The sequence below is a fragment of the Symsagittifera roscoffensis genome, chromosome 1 (assembly GCF_963678635.1).
Source record: "Symsagittifera roscoffensis chromosome 1, txSymRosc1.1, whole genome shotgun sequence".
Classification (NCBI taxonomy): domain Eukaryota; kingdom Metazoa; phylum Xenacoelomorpha; order Acoela; family Convolutidae; genus Symsagittifera; species Symsagittifera roscoffensis.
In genome coordinates, this window is record NC_087062.1 from 4,123,257 (window position 1) to 4,140,232 (window position 16,976).

Sequence of the window (16,976 nt, forward strand, 5' to 3'; positions counted from 1 at the left end):
AAACAATTTCGCCTTTCTACATTATCGTAAAAACTGGCAGTTTTACATCAGACAGACGCGCGGTTGCAAATCAAGCGCGGTTGCAAATTCTTTTTTGATTTTCTCCAAACTCTCCAAAATATCATTCAAGCCGAATTAATGGACAGCAATAAACCAGATACAAAGCTATGCAGCAAAAATGCACCAAATAATGATGTTGCTGTAAAAAAGCCACTAAATAAATGGTGCATATACAAACCAGTCCAATACAAATTGGTCCAAAAAATCATATAAGGAAGAAAAAAAACAGTCCAATACAAAACAGTCCGGTTTAAGGTCGCCGGTGGGCGCGCTTTGCGTCGATAACCGGCTCTAAATTTCGTATAACTCCTCTCCTCTGTTGGCAAGCTCGCAACACATTGGCAGGACTGCGGCGCTCACTATTTTGTTCTTTATGTTTGTTGAACAAAGGACAATTCTCGGCCTACCGGCTTGTTAAAACAATTATAGGACTGTTTTGTACAAAATGAGCGTTTTTGTTTGAGAGTTTGGATGGGAAAAATTGGACTTCGCAATATGACACTATGCTCACTAAGCTCGCTCCGATAATTCCTTCGGCCAACAACCAGACACGTACTTGGATAGTAATTACTGGGCAGCAATGCATGCGCTTCATTAAAGCGGATTTAACTCATCCTATTATTTCTCCAAATGTATTATATTCTGTGAGCTAACATTGAACTACAACACAGAAAGTAGCGGCTTCAATTGAAGAAAAGTGGTGGACTTCCCCAAGTGGTGAAAAATTTGTTAATACATCTGACGACCAAAATAAGAGCGAGCCTACACTACGTTCAGTTAGACTTAATACGATAAGTTTTCTTCGCAGCTACAACACTGCTCTTTATTCAGAAATACTAATGGACTATCTGCAAAGGAATTTATCGTTCGAACTCAGTCCGAGTGACGAAATTCGCATTTGAGTCACAAAACTTTGATTTGAAAACTTAATATGTAAATCAAGACTAAGTTTGTATTAGTTTTAAGGCAGACATCTGGAATCCGGACAGACAAACCATGTATTTTATAGTCAGTTTATCACGTGTGTTTTATCTGAACATTGGAAAAACGAATGCGTGTTGTAAATTGACAGGCGGTTTCTCTGGATCAGTCATGGCCTCTTTGACGTCTGTCTCGATTAAGTCCCAAGTGTCCGTGTTCGAGTTTTGAAACTGTTTAGTGTCTGTGTTCACGTGAACATCAACTAGAATCAGCTCGTCTGTCTTCATTTCTCTATCTGTCGTTTCCAATGGGTCTCCAACATTTGCATCTTGGCATTCAATTTCGACCTAAACAGAGCAGCTCAATCCTGTTCACAAATTGGAAACTAGAACTCCACTAATACTTACAATTGACTAAGCAGTGCCAATTTCAATAGTTAACTATTTTTTCATTAATCAGTGATTTATAGCTTTTCTCAGCAAACCGTACCCGGAAATTTCAACATTTTCAAGTCATTTTACTCAATTCATCTACTCTTGATTAACTTTCAAAGCCCGCTGTTTTTGTGAATGGGGGTTCCTGCAAGCGTAGTGAAGTTGTTTGCAAAAGCACAATATGGTACTAACCATAACACTCTTATCCTCTTTATTGGCCTCTTGATCTCTCTTTCTTCTCTCGTCCTCCTCCCTTTTAGTTTTCTCCGTCTCCTCTTTCGCCTTTTGCTCCTCCTTCAATCTATAGAGCTGACTCCTCAGGTCTTCATTGTCGTCCACAAGTTCTCGGTTCCTCGCGAGCACCCCTTGCATCTCGTCACGTGCCTTCTCGAACTGGTTCAAAAGAGACTTCTGTTCCTGCTCCATGCGAACACGATTGGCTTCTTCCTGTTTCAGTCGAGACTCTTCCCAGTTCGATCCTTGTTTCTAGAAATATTGAGACAATTATAATGACGACGAGCAGTTGGCTCACTTCCAATTCTCTTCCCCTTGACTTTTTTTTACGGAACCCTATTTATTAAGACCCCCTTTTCAAATGACATTTCAAAATCAAAACTGCAACAAGGATAGCCGGTTACTATGCAAGTTGCGCAGACTGCTTCGACCATAGTCTTAAAAATACAAAAAAAAACGTTTTTTTTTTTCAAATTATATTCGTTTTTTTTCTCCGTGGTGTGATAAAAGAATCTGAACAAAAAACTAGAGCTTAGGCATACTCGACAGTCAAAGTAAAAAAAAGCAAACTGGAAAACCATTTTTCAAGAAAAATGACTAGAAAAAAAAACAGTTTTTCAAGTTTTTGTTTCCAAAAAGACACTAAAATACTCAAAAAACAAACTGTAATCGAGTAAAACTAAATAATTGTAAGCTTTTAAGTTGATAAACAAAGGCGAAGTTGCACTTAGCAAACACAAAAAAAATGACCGATAACGTCACTGGAAAAAACTTAATGAATATAACTTTGAGTCTACAAAATTTCTTATGTGACACACGCCAATTATAAGTCCACTTAATTGCTTAGTAACGCCAGCCAATTATAACGCATTAGCAGTACCAGTAAATTTGAAACAAAAAGAAATTAACCAACTAACATGCCTCAATTTACAGAGCGGACGCATTTTAACTAGTATACGAAAAAGTTCATTAAAATCATCCGACCCTGCCCAGGTTCGAACCTTCTTATTTTGTCGCGGATCTCCTTCCCTACTTCCCCGCTACAGATCCATGATACATTGAAGCTTAAGTACTATTTGTAACATAATAGTCTGTTAATATCCTTAGCATTGGCTGTACTTAATAGCTGGTTATTGATCAAAACTACTTTCAAAAAGAACACTTTTTGTCGCAACAATATTTTGTACTTTAGTTGGAAAATAAGAGAGTTCATACTATCACACAAGCTTTGCTTGTAAAAACAAACTGCTGTAAGCCTGCTCGCTCAATAGAACTTGAAAAAAAATCAAAAGTTTCAAATCGGTTTTTCTCAACACTCGCCAAGTTTTTGAATTTTTTTTAACTATCGTTCGAAACACGACTGAAAGAGCTTTGAAATGATATATCATTCAACTACCTCCGATGAAAATTTGTGGTAGCTGATTTTGCGTGGAAAACAAAATTAGAAAAAAACTAAAAACACCCGAATACAAAGTTCCTCCCCATTTTTCGATAACACGCGCTGGAAAAATCTCGACTTTATTTTTAGCATGGAGAGAACAATTTTTCACTCAACCCAACTAAACACTAAATCATCAAGCTTTAGCGGGCTTAGAAGACGCACGCCATCCACTTCAGAAATCGACACCGTATCATTCCGCAGCGTCCCTATAATTTGGTACTATTGTAAATCCACTTTTGGCGTAAGCCTTGATTAGATTGAGGCGCCATTATTAATTATTTTTGGAAGGAACGCATAACGAAGAACGCATTTTTTTAATCAAAGCGTGCCAAAAACAGTATTTTTGTCTCAATTTTTACCAATTGTTTGTGAAGTTCTAACTCAAAAAACAATAAAACTTTTAATCATAACTAAACAAAACAAAGCCAACCATCTAAATAACGATGAAAACAAGTTCGTTATTTCACTCTTTAGAAATCAGAGACCATTGCAACGCTCCTCGATAAAGACACTACCTTCCAAAAATTTATCCATTTTAAATATCCTACCTTCATTTCTCGCTCTTTCTGCAGTTCTTTCTCCTTGAACATACTTGCAACCAGAACTAGCTTCGTCTCCAACTCCGAAATCCTCAGATTTAAATCTCTGTTCTCATCCATCGCTTTCTCGGCCTCCAACGCCAACACTTTGTTCATCTTCTCGTAATACTCCACTGTATCATACGACAACTTTTGACTCTGGCGGTAAGTTTCCGCAACATCGCGTCGGGTCGGCTTCGTCGCCGTCGGCGGCAAACCCGTTTCGGTTGTATTGTTATCGTTATCGGATAGTTCCGTAAGCTCGGTTTTCTTTGCGCGGCGAGAATCATGTACATCAGGAAGCGAATCTTTTTTGCCATTTTCTTTTCTGCTATCTCTTCTAAGAGATGAATCGTTATCCTCTGCCGATCGCGATTTGTCTTTTCCTCTTCTAGACGATTTTTCTTGAGATGTTTTCACGTCTGGACGTGTGTGTTTTCCGGATACATCCAACGACAAATCTATCTTTTTGCCTTGCTTGGAATCCAAATCATCTTTGAACACAACTTTAGACATTACAAACAGCCAGTTTTATAATAAAAATGCTTTTTTTTAAATAAACTCAGCTCTTTACATGCTTGCTGTTTATATTCTAGCGAGCAACGTACAGAATTTGGTTCGTTATTTATATATGCTACATTATAAAACAAGTTTTGACTTACAAATTTTTTTAATCCTCAAAGAAAAACCGTTGAGCTGTAAAAATATATTGATAAGAGCAAGCATTATCAAAGTGAACTAACAATTCAACATGAAGCACAAATAAGTAGTCTCAATAATTCTATAAATCTGAGCAACAAAATATAAGCTTGATTTTTTGTCCTCGTTAGCAAAACTGGATCTTCTTCAATAAGTTTCTTTTACAAGCAAGTCGTTGGCCTGAAAGCATCAACTAATACAATCTCATTTACAGATTCTTTCGAACGTGAGCTTCGTCCAAGAACTTTATTAACCACTTCTTTTTGCTGTTTTTTGTTTTTCATGCCTCTCAACTGCGGGTAAAACTCACTAAACAACGAAGTCGCATTTGAGCACGATAGTTTCAGATCTCTCTGCATATCTGTGGCCGTCCCGTGCTTCGGTTTCTTCAACTTAGCTCGACATCTGAAGTTCATAATCATCATGTGGAACTCGGTATCATTTTGGAACTTGTTGTACAGATTCTGAACCATGTCATCGACACCTGTTTCTTTGAACGTTAACGTCGAATATCTCGAGCGACTGCCACTACGACTAAACCGACTGAAAAAAGAACCACGGCGTGACGATTGTTCGTTGGCAGTCGGCGAACCAAGTCGATCTCCAAACGCCTCGATGTCAACGCTTCTTCGTTTTCGACTGGGCGTTTTTCTGTCCTTCTTTCGAAGCAGGCTAAAGAACCTTCTAGATGATTTTCGTTTTTGGGTATCAGTTCTAGATGCAGTCTCGTAATGACTGTAGTGGCTTTCAGGAACCATGGTTGACACGCGAGTTCGTCTGGTTACATCCACTGAAAACGAACTTGATTCCCCGCCTTCAGTGGCATTGTTTTGGTTATCGTCTGAGCTATTTTTCTCTTTGCTCGTTGAATCAAACCCACTAACAGATGATATTCCTGCGTCCATATCTCGGTTCAAACTACCGACCAAAACTTGTTTAGATGTCTGCGTATGATTAGAAGCTGAGTCTAGATCTAGAGATTGCAATGTCGCGTTTGCTTGTAGAAACCTCTCAACACTAACACAGTGCTGTGCTTTGTTGAACACCGCTCTACTAGTTCCTGCATTTCCCACTATTCGCGCAATTTCTGCATAATGTTCGTGATCAAGCGTCGTTAAAGTCCGATTAGCTGTCACCGTGACCGGAACCGCTTTCGGATCTATGACATAGTACTGCTCTTTGATTTCAGCTGCGTCGAGTTCAAGCCTTGCGTTCGGAGTATGTTCTGGAGTTTTAAACGTCTCGACTTCCTTTGAATCATCAATTGACGCTTCTAGTTTCGGCGAGATACATTCCGTGACAATCCAGGGAACCAGAACTTTCCTCTTCGAAGACACACGGGGGAGGATTTTAATAGCATCGTACCGTAGATTGGCCATAACTGAATAGACAATGTGGAATCTGAAGCGTTTGTTTGGAAGTAGACAGGAGCTGCGGAACATCTCGATTGGACTGGGAGCTATTCTCTCGTGCACTTGACATGTAGTGGTGGATTGAGGCAGGCCTCGTTCAGAGTTACTCCTAAAATGTATTAAGTGAGTATTACAATCTATAAAAAAATAGTGATATATAAGCAGGCGAAATAAAATCTTCTGTAAAAATAACTTAACCAGCTTGTGTTTTAAGTAACACGGACATAGACTCTATGACCTGACTCTATAGACTCTACATACACTTTTCAACTGTCATGGACAACATACAGTTGAAAAGTCTAAAGGAACCTAATAAAAAACGAAAAAAAAAACGTTATGTTTTTTGAAATTATGACCTTTTTATATTTTAAAATCTCTTATGATGCTCAGCCAACTTACGCTCCGGACTCCACAGTGTAAACAGCGTGTGATGACTTGTCATTGGAGTTGTCGTATCTGACGCTGTCATAGAGGGACTGGAAATCAGACCCATTGGACAGGGCACTGGCATAGGACACACTGTTGTATTGTATCGAGTACACTGGGGGCGACTTCAGGGCATTCGCACTTGACAAGAGCTCGTCCTTACCACTAAAAAATAATAACTGTGTTATGCCGATCTACAAAATTATTTTATGAAAAATTGCATGGTTATTGATTTACACAGCTTGGAAACAAACTATTACTCAGTAACTGTTTCTCCAGAAGAAAAATGATAAAAAGATTTTCTGATTTCTGACCTGAAATATAGTGTAATCATCTCGTAGAATTTCAGTACTTCACATTCCAACTCTCAATTTTCTTAAATTATCTCTTATTCGCTTTTGAAGAATCGTCGAGAAACTTCCTTCAGAGCTCTTTTTTAAATCACCGAAGAGCTTTCAAATAGTATAAAAGACAATAAAAAGAAAACAACTCGTAGCGACTACTCACTGAAGTGGGCGTATGTTGTCGTAAGTTGCGATCGTATCCGTGATGTGAACAAACTCAGCCAGCTCAGCCGCCGAGTGGAAATCCTGGCCTCCCATCGTGTCCTCGGCAAACTCCCCCTCGGTCGCCGATCCACTTCCCCCCGTCGCCCCACTCCCACTCCCACTGTTACTACCCTCAAGGTCAAATATCTTTTCATCTCCTAAGCATTAATTTCCAGTTTAACACCACCCCACCCGGATCTACTAAACAATCGCCCTCCCTTTGGTATCTACTAAAGAATTGCCACCCCTATAAATAAGAGCAGTAAATTAGCACTAGAGCGTTGCATTTAAAATTTGCAATTGTCAAGTAGATCCCCCAGCCCGTATTAAATTACAATCACAAGTTGCCAAAAACCGTCAATTTTGTTCGTAGGTCAAGTTGCGTTTCGAAACGGTTGTTCAAATCTATTCACATGCAGACACTACATTTGTATAATTTATAGCATCTAATCTTGTTTCAAAACGCCATTTGAGGTTCAATTTAGGCAAAAAGGAAACAAAATGATGGGGAAAATTTGAAAAAATCTCGCCTGTGAAGCCAGCGTTAGACGCATTGGTGACAAAAGACCAATTTTCATAACTCTCAGACGAAGTACTCATTTCGACATCATCATGAGTAAGAAGTCCGGTGTCCAGGGACGGGTTGTCGCCCCGACTTAACCCGCCAGTGTCGAAAGTGCTGTTGGTTCCGAAGGCTGCATTTCCGAGTGAGGTGGTCGAGAATTGTGGTTCGGGTTCCGGTCGGGGAGTCGGAACCTCGGCAGGAGTGGGCGAGGTGAAGGTTGTTTGTTTCTCGTATTCATCTGAAAAAAAGGCTAATGATCTTCACTAAATAAACTTTGAATCAAGTTATCAGTCCAATCATTGTTGCCTAGGTTCTTGGTTGGCATTTTCAGTCTATCAGAATCGAGACATTTAACACGCAAAGCTAAGCAAATTTAATCCAAATTAAATTCTGGGTCAAAGATCTTAACTTGATTTATCTTGATCCTTGCATTTTATGCAAACTAATAATAAACAATCTTAAAATTAAGTCTTTCTTTTCCAGGTAAAAATTGAGTTTTCACAATTATCTAAGCAATTAATTCAATATTCATTAAACAAAAAACCTCTATTTCACTTGTTGAAAAATTGTTCAGATAGCTTTTGCAAGTGAGAAACCAGTTGTTCGTGATGATGACTCATTTTCATTCGTAGAAAACCGCAACAAGTTCCTATTCGCTGAACGCTTTATGTTAAAACAAAAAACGTCAAGCTGCAATAAAAACCGATACTAGAAAAATAACTTCAGCCAATGTGATTTGGCTATTCAAAAATCGAAAAAAAGTGCGAAAATATCAAAGAACGCAAATTAATTCAGAGGCAAAAAACAAGATAGTGCAATAAGGCTGATACGTGTTGCGAGCTTGTCAGAAGAGAATCAAACAAGTTTATGAAACCTCCAGTCAGGCCACATAACTGCATTCTGTCACTTTCACTTTCGTTTTTTTTTGCATGAAGCGTTCAGCGAATAGGAACTTAAAACTGTTTTTCATTATTCTTATAGAAGGCAGCTTTCCATCATTTGGTCACTTCATTATGCACTCAAACGCTTCTAGGGTTTTCAAAAAATTGTAATTACCAAAAATATCAAAACATAGCCAACTGAAATTTGGAAAAGTGTAATGAACGCAAGGAAACAGAAAAAAAGCTGGCTTCCTCGTTCGAACTTTAAAGAAAAACATATGCCCTTAGAGCTCTTTGAATTTCAAAAACCATTTATGATTGATGCTTTTTCAATAAAAGTAATCCAATTTGAGAAACCTGCATCAATAGGTTTTTATGCTGGGAAATCTACAATATAAAGTTCTGTTTTCAAAACTAGAAGCCGTTCACATTTTTCCGCCATTCCTAAGCTTTATTTGGAGAGTGAACTTAACCTAACTCGCAGCCAAGTAATTTAAATTGAACTCAAAATCTGAATGCATTAATACTAGGGGCCCAGCTGAAAGCTGGAGAGACCTGTTTGATTATTTTAATATTGATTATTTTAAAAATGTTTTAAAATTTCAGGTTTCTCAAGTCGATAGCGCCCTTCCTACGCAAAAAAAGTGAAAGAGAAGCTTATGCATTCATTATGCAAATCTGGATGGGTAGTTTTTGAAGAAATCGAAAAAGTTTGAAAAAATGGCCTAAAAACCGAAAAATTGACTATTCCTAAGTGTATAGCTCTTCCCCTAGATAAATTAGGGACGAGCCGTTTGTGTAGGGGGGGTTCCTACAACCTGGTCTATCGATTAAACCCTTAATCCCAAATCTGGACGGGTAGTTTTTGAGGAAATCAGAAAGATTTGAAAAAAGGCCAAAAAAGTCAAAAAAGTGACTTTTCCTAAGTCTATAGCTCTTCCCCTAGGCAAGTTAAGGACCAGCCGCTTGTGCGGGGGAGTTTCCTACAACCTGGTCTATCGATTAAACCCTTAATTCCAAATCTGGATGGGTAGTTTTTGAGGAAATCGATAATTTCCGAAAAAATAGGCAAAAAAATCAAAAAAGTGACTTTTCCTAAGTCTATAGCTCTTCCCCTAAGCAAATTAGGGACCAGCCGCTTGGGCAGGGGAGTTTCCTACAACCTGGTCTATCGACTAAACCCTTAATCCCAAATCTGGATGGGTAGTTTTTGAAGAAATCGAAAAAGTTTGGAAAAATGGCCTAAAAAACGAAAAATTGACTATTCCTAAGTGTATAGCTCTTCCCCTAGACAAATTAGGGACAAGCCGTTTGTGTAGGGAGGGTTCCTACAACCTGGTCTATCGATTAAACCCTTAATCCCAAATCTGGACGGGTAGTTTTTGAGGAAATCGGAAAGATTTGAAAAAAGGCCAAAAAAGTGACTTTTCCTAAGTCTATAGCTCTTCCCCTAGGCAAGTTAAGGACCAGTCGCTTGTGCGGGGGAGTTTCCTACAACCTGGTCTATCGATTAAACCCTTAATTCCAAATCTGGATGGGTAGTTTTTGAGGAAATCGATAATTTCCGAAAAAATAGGCAAAAAAATCAAAAAAGTGACTTTTCCTAAGTCTATAGCTCTTCCCCTAAGCAAATTAGGGACCAGCCGCTTGTGCATGGGAGTTTCCTACAACCTGGTCTATCGATTAAACCCTTAATCCCAAATCTATACGGGTAGTTTTTGAGGAAATCGAAAATTTCCGAAAAAATGGGCAAAAAGTGAAAAAAGTACCGAGTTGTGAAGCTTTTCTAAGACCGTAGGGGGTGGGGTAGGGTAAAAATTGCCCTAAATTTCATGCAGGCAGGTAGGTGAAACGCTACTGAATCCATTGGTACCACTTTTATTAGAATCTGACTGGTAGTTTTTTGGGAAAGCGAATTTTTCGAAAAAGCGTCTCAAAAAAAATAATAATAAAAAAAAAAAAAAAAAAACCAGATCTCATCTGAAAAAAAAAAACGTTTTCATAATACCTGTTTAATAAATCAAACAGGAATGTATGAACGCACATCTGTAGTTATTCGAGCATATGAAAGACTTTTTTCTGAACAAAATAAAAAATGACCAAGATCTATAAAAGCGTCTTAACTTTGTTCATTACTCTTAATAATTAGCGAAAATTCAAAACGTCAAAAAAAACATGAACATAGCTAGCAGAGTTGGTAAAGATTCAACGAACAAGGAAAGCCAAAAATAACGGGTTTTTTTCAAATAATAGCCTAGTGAGACCAAAATTATAACTCCTATCACTTTGATTTTAATACGATGGAGGTCTAAAACTAGTTGCCGCTATGACAAGACAGAGCCAAAAACGATGTTTTTTTTTCCATTTTAATTTTAAGCTATTTGAAGTTCAAGTAATTTTTGTGTATTTTTTCTATAAAATAGCCGAGAGACAGTTGGAAAAGTCTCAATAAACTCTGGGAGACTGAAAAAATGAGTAGATAAATTTGAAACTCTTTCAATTTTTGTTACCAAAAAGTTAAATTTATTGGCTTAAGCTCTTTAATATTTATGAATACTTTCTTTTTGAAATTTTTAGATAAGCTAATTAATTTGAGAAAACTGGATCATTAATTTTTTTTATTCATATGGGAATTCTGAAAAAAGTCGTTCAAGTTTTTTTCGCCTCATATGCACTTTCGTAATCAGAGCAGAAATTGGCTTCCATTGAGCTAATGATACTGAAGTGACTGGCTCTTTTTCCCTTTCATTCCACCTTCAAATTTTTACAAGTAAAATTTTGTTCACCTCATCCGAATGTTACATAATTGGCACGCGAACTAATTAGGTCATGACAAACACATATGGTATTCATATTTAACCTTATAAACTCTCTCGTTACACCATAACATTGATGCTTATGTGAGGTGGGGGCCAATTGGAGCAAAAAGAAGCTATCTAAAAATGATGAATAATTAACACCTAATAAAACCACTCACACCAAATTGTCGTACTCGAAATTTTTCAAGGACCGAAATAAATATGGTTCTAAACACAGTCACCCGAAACCAATTAAGTCCTGTCTATTGGGTCAATCTCAAAAAAGCCAGTAGAAAAAAGCAGATTTTTATAACTTATTTATTCAACTAATATGCGATTGGTATTGAGCTTGAACACTAAACTTATACATTTACAGCTGTTCTAATGCTGAAATGATTATATTTTACCTGGAAGTAAAGGCATTTTGGCTCTTTTCCAGTTTACCCCCCCCCCCCTTTGTTAAATTACAAAAAGAGATATTCAAAAATTGTTCACACGGCAATTTTCATGTTGGAAATGTTGTTAAAATTTGTTCAGCTGTTCACGCTGACACGTTTTAATGCAGTTTATAACAAAAATTATTTTAAAAAGACTTTCATGTAATGAATTTCAGAAAAAATGAAAGGGGGGGGGTAAACTGGAAAAGAGCCGGCATTTTTACTACTACACTTCTTAACACGGTTTCTATCACACTGGCAAGGCTGCACTTAGAAAACACAAGCTCTTAAATGTGGCTCTAAAAAAAATGAAACATAGACGCAAAAACATGCCTAGAAGAATAACTTTCGCCATGAGCAAGAATCGAATCCCAACCTCGAGATTAAGAGTCTAACGCCCTAGAATCTGCGCCTGTGCTCTTACAAAATCAGCACTTTTCCATGGAAGTTTGACTGAAAAAAAAACCAGTATTTAAATACAATGCTCGGAAACTTGTTTTAACAAGCACCAGCTCTTTTCCAATCCCCCACCTTTCAAATTTTCAATTTTGCAATTTTTACATGTAATTATGGCTAAACGCATAAGGTTATGCAGTAAAGCATGAAAAACAAATCTGTTCACAATTGTCATTTTGTTCACCATGCCAAGTGTCATTGCATAAAGACAATGTTAAAGTAGTTTTTCAAAGTTGAATTCGAATGTCGGGTTAAGTGTAAAAGAGCCCAAACACCTACCGATTGTTTTGCAAATACTGGAATACGGATGAAACATCGTGTGCTTTTGTCAGTGTACCCAAGTAATCGCTTTCTACAAAAATTTTCAAACGAGTGAAACCAGATTTCTGAAACTTGATGTAATAGATGACTATTTAGACTTTTTGGCTCTTTTCGTGACAATTCTGAACAGATTTGTTCTTCATACTTTACAACGTGACATCATGCATTTAGCCGTAATAACACGTAAAACAAAAATAAAACTCGGTATTTTGAAAGGGGGGACACTGGAACAGAGCCGACTTTTTCCAGCATATTTGCTCTGGATATCTAACCATTTTAAATGACTCGTTACGCAATAAAGGTAATGGTAATGTGAGATGAAGGATAGGCAAAAAAGCCATCTGTCGTGTTTTATTATAACTTTTGTCGCTCTAACCTACAACAAAACATGACATATCGTCAATCTTAATCAGCGGGACTGCAACTTTTGAACAGCTTTAAGCACAGTTGGAATTGAAACACTAGCAAACAAAAAACCACACGATGTAAAAAAAAGTGTCGTCACTTCGGTCAGTGATATTTGAAAAGCTATTCCAAAAACATATGAGTCTTGCTTAACCATATATCGCCAATCGTTTACACCATAAAGTTGATGCTTCTGTGAGGAGAGATAACGGATGAGAAAAAAGCCCCAAGAACTAATTTATTCTCAAATGAAAAAAATTGTACCTATACTTAAGCTCAGGAGCAGTCAACATTTCGCTAATCTTAAAACTGCCAGCTGAAATGACCAGCATCTAGACTCGATAGCCGAGTTTACTAGACATTCGAATAATGAAAGCAATAGAAAATACAAGAAAACAAACATTTAATGCATCTTGATTAGTAACGGCATTTCAATCGTGTTTTGTGAAAAATGGCATGCAGCGCAGAAATTTTTGGCATCAAGGTGCATTTTTATCGGGTTTCCGGACCTAGAAAAATGTTGACAAAAGATTCTAAAAGTTTTTGGAAATCAACCTAGAGAAAATCCTAGATCCCCTCCAATAAACTACTCATTTTTGGCTGGTTCATATTCAACTCCAGTATTCTCACTAACATGTTGGCGTTTTTTCGTCTTGGAGCAGTCTAGCAGAGATAGGCACTAGCAGACTGGCACACGATTCAACAACTGCAGACGTGCCTACTACTACTTTCGACACCTGGTCAATTTGACCCGAGCGACTCCCGTCGACAACTTCAAACGAGTTGCTGAAGTGACAATTGCTCAAACTCACAGTTGACCTTGACATACTCTGTGACCACTAGCCAATCATAACTTGCATGATAATTGATGATAAATAGTTAGTAGTTATATTTGGTTGTGAATCTCTCTCTTGGTTACTTTAGTCCATGAACTGTTTACATTCTGAGAAGTAGGAAGTCACATGACTTGTCAGTGCTGCTTATTAACACGTGCACAATAACTTCAAAACTAATTTACCGAAACAAGTCAATGAAAAAATTTCAAGTACTTTGCAGAAAATAAAAAATCTTATTACTTGCTAAAACCGCAGTTTTATACCACGTGCGAAAGGAGACAAATAGTTCCATCATACAGCAATTAGAATATCCTCTTCTTCAATCAAACAAATATCTTCGAAAAACCACAGTATTTTAGGCTATCGGCTCTTTATCCTTTAACTGCCTGCAAATTTTGACAAAAAAAATAATTGTTCGCATTATCCGATTGTTATGAAAATTGACACGCGGACTAACTAAGCAATGGGCTCTTTTTCCTTTTCCACACCGGCAATTTTTTTTTTACTAGTATAGCTACTGTTCACATTGTTCGATAGTTATGAAAATTGACATGCGGACTAAATAAGAAGTGCCAAACATACTTGATCTTCAAAATTAACCTTGTAAAACCACTCGTTACACCATAAAAATGATGTTCGTGTGAGGTGGGGCGTGGGGGGGGAGGAAAAAGAGCCAAGCAATGACAAACATATTTGGTCGTCACATCTATCTTTTTTCCTCCCCCCCCCCCCCGCTACACCTCGCGTGATCATCGGTTTTGTGATGTAACTAGTGGTAGTTACACACCACAAAACCGATAATCACGTGAGGTGTAGCGGGGGGAAGGAAAAAAGATAGATATGAAAACCAAATATGTTTGTCATTGCTTGGCTCTTTTTCCTCCCCCCCCCCCCCCCCCCCACGCCTTCAAAATCGTTTTTTTTTCAATAAAAAAATATATAAAATAGCAAAAGCGCAAAATATCCGATTTTTTTTAAAAGACCTTTCTGCGCAACTAAGCTAACAAAAATAATCAGTCAGACTATAATCTAAACTAGACGAAAATTTTGAGTTGCAAAAAAAACAGTTCTTGACTGGAATCGAACTCCCGGTCGTTGTAGTTTTATGCATGGGTGTTACAGTGTAGAATTGGTGATTCTACTGTAAAACATGCAATATTAACCTGAGCGTAAGGTTGAATCGTCATTAAGTTAAGTAGTACAGGAAACAAAGGGTAAAGTTCGAAAAAGTTCAATCTTCGAAGATATCGTCCCTCCTATGCCAGAAAACAAAATTTGACAAAATCGGCGAACCCCCCCCCCCCACCCCCTACTAAATAAGAACTACAGTGGCTAGGTTTATGAAACTCATCGGACGGATACTAGAGATGATTTGAACCGGGCATGCAAAAATCCATAACCCTCTGATCCCCCGGCCCCAAGTGATAACGGTTCCCGGAAGTGTAAATGGCCCTATCAGAACTCGAAAACTAGCGGCGGTGTTGGGCTCAAATTCTAGTATGTTGTAGGCCTAGTTAAGGGGAGCTTAAGTTTGGAAACCCAGACCCCTCAGAACCCCACTTCCGGTTTTATGCCCTAAGTAAACAAACCCACCCCTAACTTCCGGAAGTCGTTTCTCCAATATCGCAGGGAGCTGAAACTTAAAGGGATTATAGGTAGCACTGAAGTACATCAGCTGTTATAATTTGAACCAAATCAGGCGGTTGGGCCGGAAGCTATTAGCACTTGGAAAAACACTCCCTTAGACCGGAAATAGGCAATTTACGCGAAATAATGAGCGAGGGCATACTGATTTTATGGCGGCATCAGATACTACAACTCATCCCCGAAAAAAGACAACTAGCGAGTGAAAACCCTCCGGCGACTCCTTCCGGTGTTAATAGCCTTTTTCTGGAAAAAGTGAAAATGTGTCTTAGAAATGGGATAACTTGTGAAAAACTAATGGGATATGGATGAAACTTGGTAGTTAGAGATTCTGCAGTTGACCTTTAAGTCATTTTGACCTGAAGTTGACCTTTGGTCATTTTGATCCCAAAACTGCATAGAAAACCCCGAGATTACCACCGGAAAGTGGCGTATTCCCCAGCCCAACCCCTGGAAATAAAAAAGGGTTTCCTTGCTAAAAGTTGCGAGGAAACTTGTATATTGAAAACTAGAGCAGAAGCTGAGAGATATATAGTTTACATTGCAACTTTGGAGAAGTAGAGTTAATTCCAAGTGGACTTGGAGAATATTGGGTTCAGTTAAGCTTGGCAAATGATCTATTAATAGCAATTCAATTAGACTTAAGAAAAGTAGTCCCAGAGGAAATTGATAATATGACCGCAGCATGAAAATTAACTCTCCTAAATAGTATGAACGGACGGGGAGTTTACTTGGCTCCCCGGAGGTGACTTTTGGGTTTATTTTGACCCCTAAAAGACGAACTACGTTACCCTGATAGCTAGAAGCTCGGGACTGGAATAGAGTACAGATCAAAATTTTAGATACTTGGAATGAATCAGCTACCCATGAAAAGGGTCTCACCTACCCTTGGGAGGTCGGAACGTTAACGGGATAATTAACATAAAGACCTTGGGATGATTACAGAGTAAATATAGCAAGGTTTGGAGGTTGATTTGAACTCGAGGGCTGAAGTTCACTGAGTTCAGGAATTGGTTGAATAGAATCGTATGACATTTGTTTGCGTGGCCAAATTGCGACAGTTACCGCATACCGAGTATCTAATAAGTGTGAAAAAATTGATAAAAGAAACCAAAGTTGGCACATGGCAGAGTTGACAGGGGGAGGGATATATCCTTAAACATGTGCGGACGGGTGATTTAGGCGGATGTCAGGACTGATAGGGAATGGCGTGACTCAAATAAAACTGAGAGTAAAGAAAGATAAGGAATTGGAGGGTACCGGAGAGCCTTTAAGAGTCAGAACAGTGTTAGCTACCATTAAGAGTAGTTGGTTCTCGTCAGAGAAGAGAACAGTTGTTAGCTACTATTAAGAATAGTTGGTTCTCCGTTAGTTAGAGAGAACAATTTTTGCCAGTAAGTCAGGTAATTGGTTCTCGGAGTAAGAAACCAGTAGATAGTTAGTTCTCATCAGAGATTCTCCAGAGAGAGAGAATAGTTAGTGTTAGTGGAGTTAGTTGGAAGTTAATTACAATTAGGTAATTTGGCCGATAAATCGCGGGCCATTTCCTTTTGACTTGATTATTAGATTATATCCTGGCCACTCAGAGCCTTCTGTAATTGGACATATAATCATGTAAATTAATTTATCATTGGAAACTCTTGCGATTGTATCGAGTAGACAAGACAAGACAGCCGAAGAGCAATACACAGAGGGGCAAGCAACATAATACAATACAGAATTATTGCCACCAAAATAACTCTTTCTGGATTGTAGAAAGTAGTGAATCTCGGTCGCCCCGCTGAATTCACTGCCAAGGGACGACTTTGCAGTGTCGTTAGTAAGGTGAGAACGAACCTAGGGAAGAAATCCCCTAAATATACATACAGCACCTTGATGGA

General features: G+C 38.2%; 3 protein-coding genes across 4 annotated transcripts in view; all 3 read right to left on the reverse strand.

Annotated features, from left to right (window-relative positions):
• LOC134857035 (UDP-N-acetylhexosamine pyrophosphorylase-like) overlaps positions 1-16,976 on the reverse strand; it is a 98,434-nt gene that overhangs the window by 12,414 nt on the left and 69,044 nt on the right. The gene's annotated exons all lie outside the window — the stretch shown is intronic.
• Positions 958-4,419, reverse strand: LOC134857036 (uncharacterized). Of its 2 annotated transcripts, XM_063873368.1 has the most exons (4): positions 4,331-4,419; positions 3,639-4,162; positions 1,608-1,901; positions 958-1,328 (listed from the first exon to the last, which is right to left on the reverse strand). In XM_063873368.1, exons 1-4 carry the CDS (start codon positions 4,392-4,394, stop codon positions 1,089-1,091), a joined length of 1,122 nt encoding a protein of 373 aa, XP_063729438.1. In that variant the 5' UTR covers positions 4,395-4,419; the 3' UTR covers positions 958-1,088. The 2 variants fall into 2 exon arrangements, with proteins under 2 accessions (XP_063729438.1, XP_063729439.1); XM_063873369.1 differs by lacking the exon at positions 4,331-4,419 and having other exon boundaries at positions 3,639-4,265.
• LOC134857033 (uncharacterized) overlaps positions 4,521-16,976 on the reverse strand; it is a 46,792-nt gene continuing 34,336 nt past the window's right edge. The window contains exons 2-5 of the mRNA XM_063873364.1: positions 7,284-7,556; positions 6,713-6,911; positions 6,179-6,370; positions 4,521-5,888 (exon numbers count right to left, since the gene is read on the reverse strand). Coding sequence (XP_063729434.1) covers positions 4,529-5,888; positions 6,179-6,370; positions 6,713-6,911; positions 7,284-7,556 — 2,024 coding nt within the window. The 3' untranslated portion in view covers positions 4,521-4,528. The remainder of the gene's footprint in view (positions 5,889-6,178; positions 6,371-6,712; positions 6,912-7,283; positions 7,557-16,976) is intronic.

Bases quoted from the DNA above. Each gene is read 5' to 3' on its own strand.
- LOC134857036 (XM_063873368.1), bottom strand. From the start codon at position 4,394: ATGCTTGCTCTTATCAATATATTTTTACAGCTCAACGGTTTTTCTTTG. The intron at 4,163-4,330 runs GTAAGTCAAAAC...TTGTGTTCAAAG, and splicing joins TTTGAGGATTAAAAAAATTT to ATGATTTGGATTCCAAGCAA. The intron at 1,902-3,638 runs GTAGGATATTTA...CAATATTTCTAG, and splicing joins AGAAAGAGCGAGAAATGAAG to AAACAAGGATCGAACTGGGA.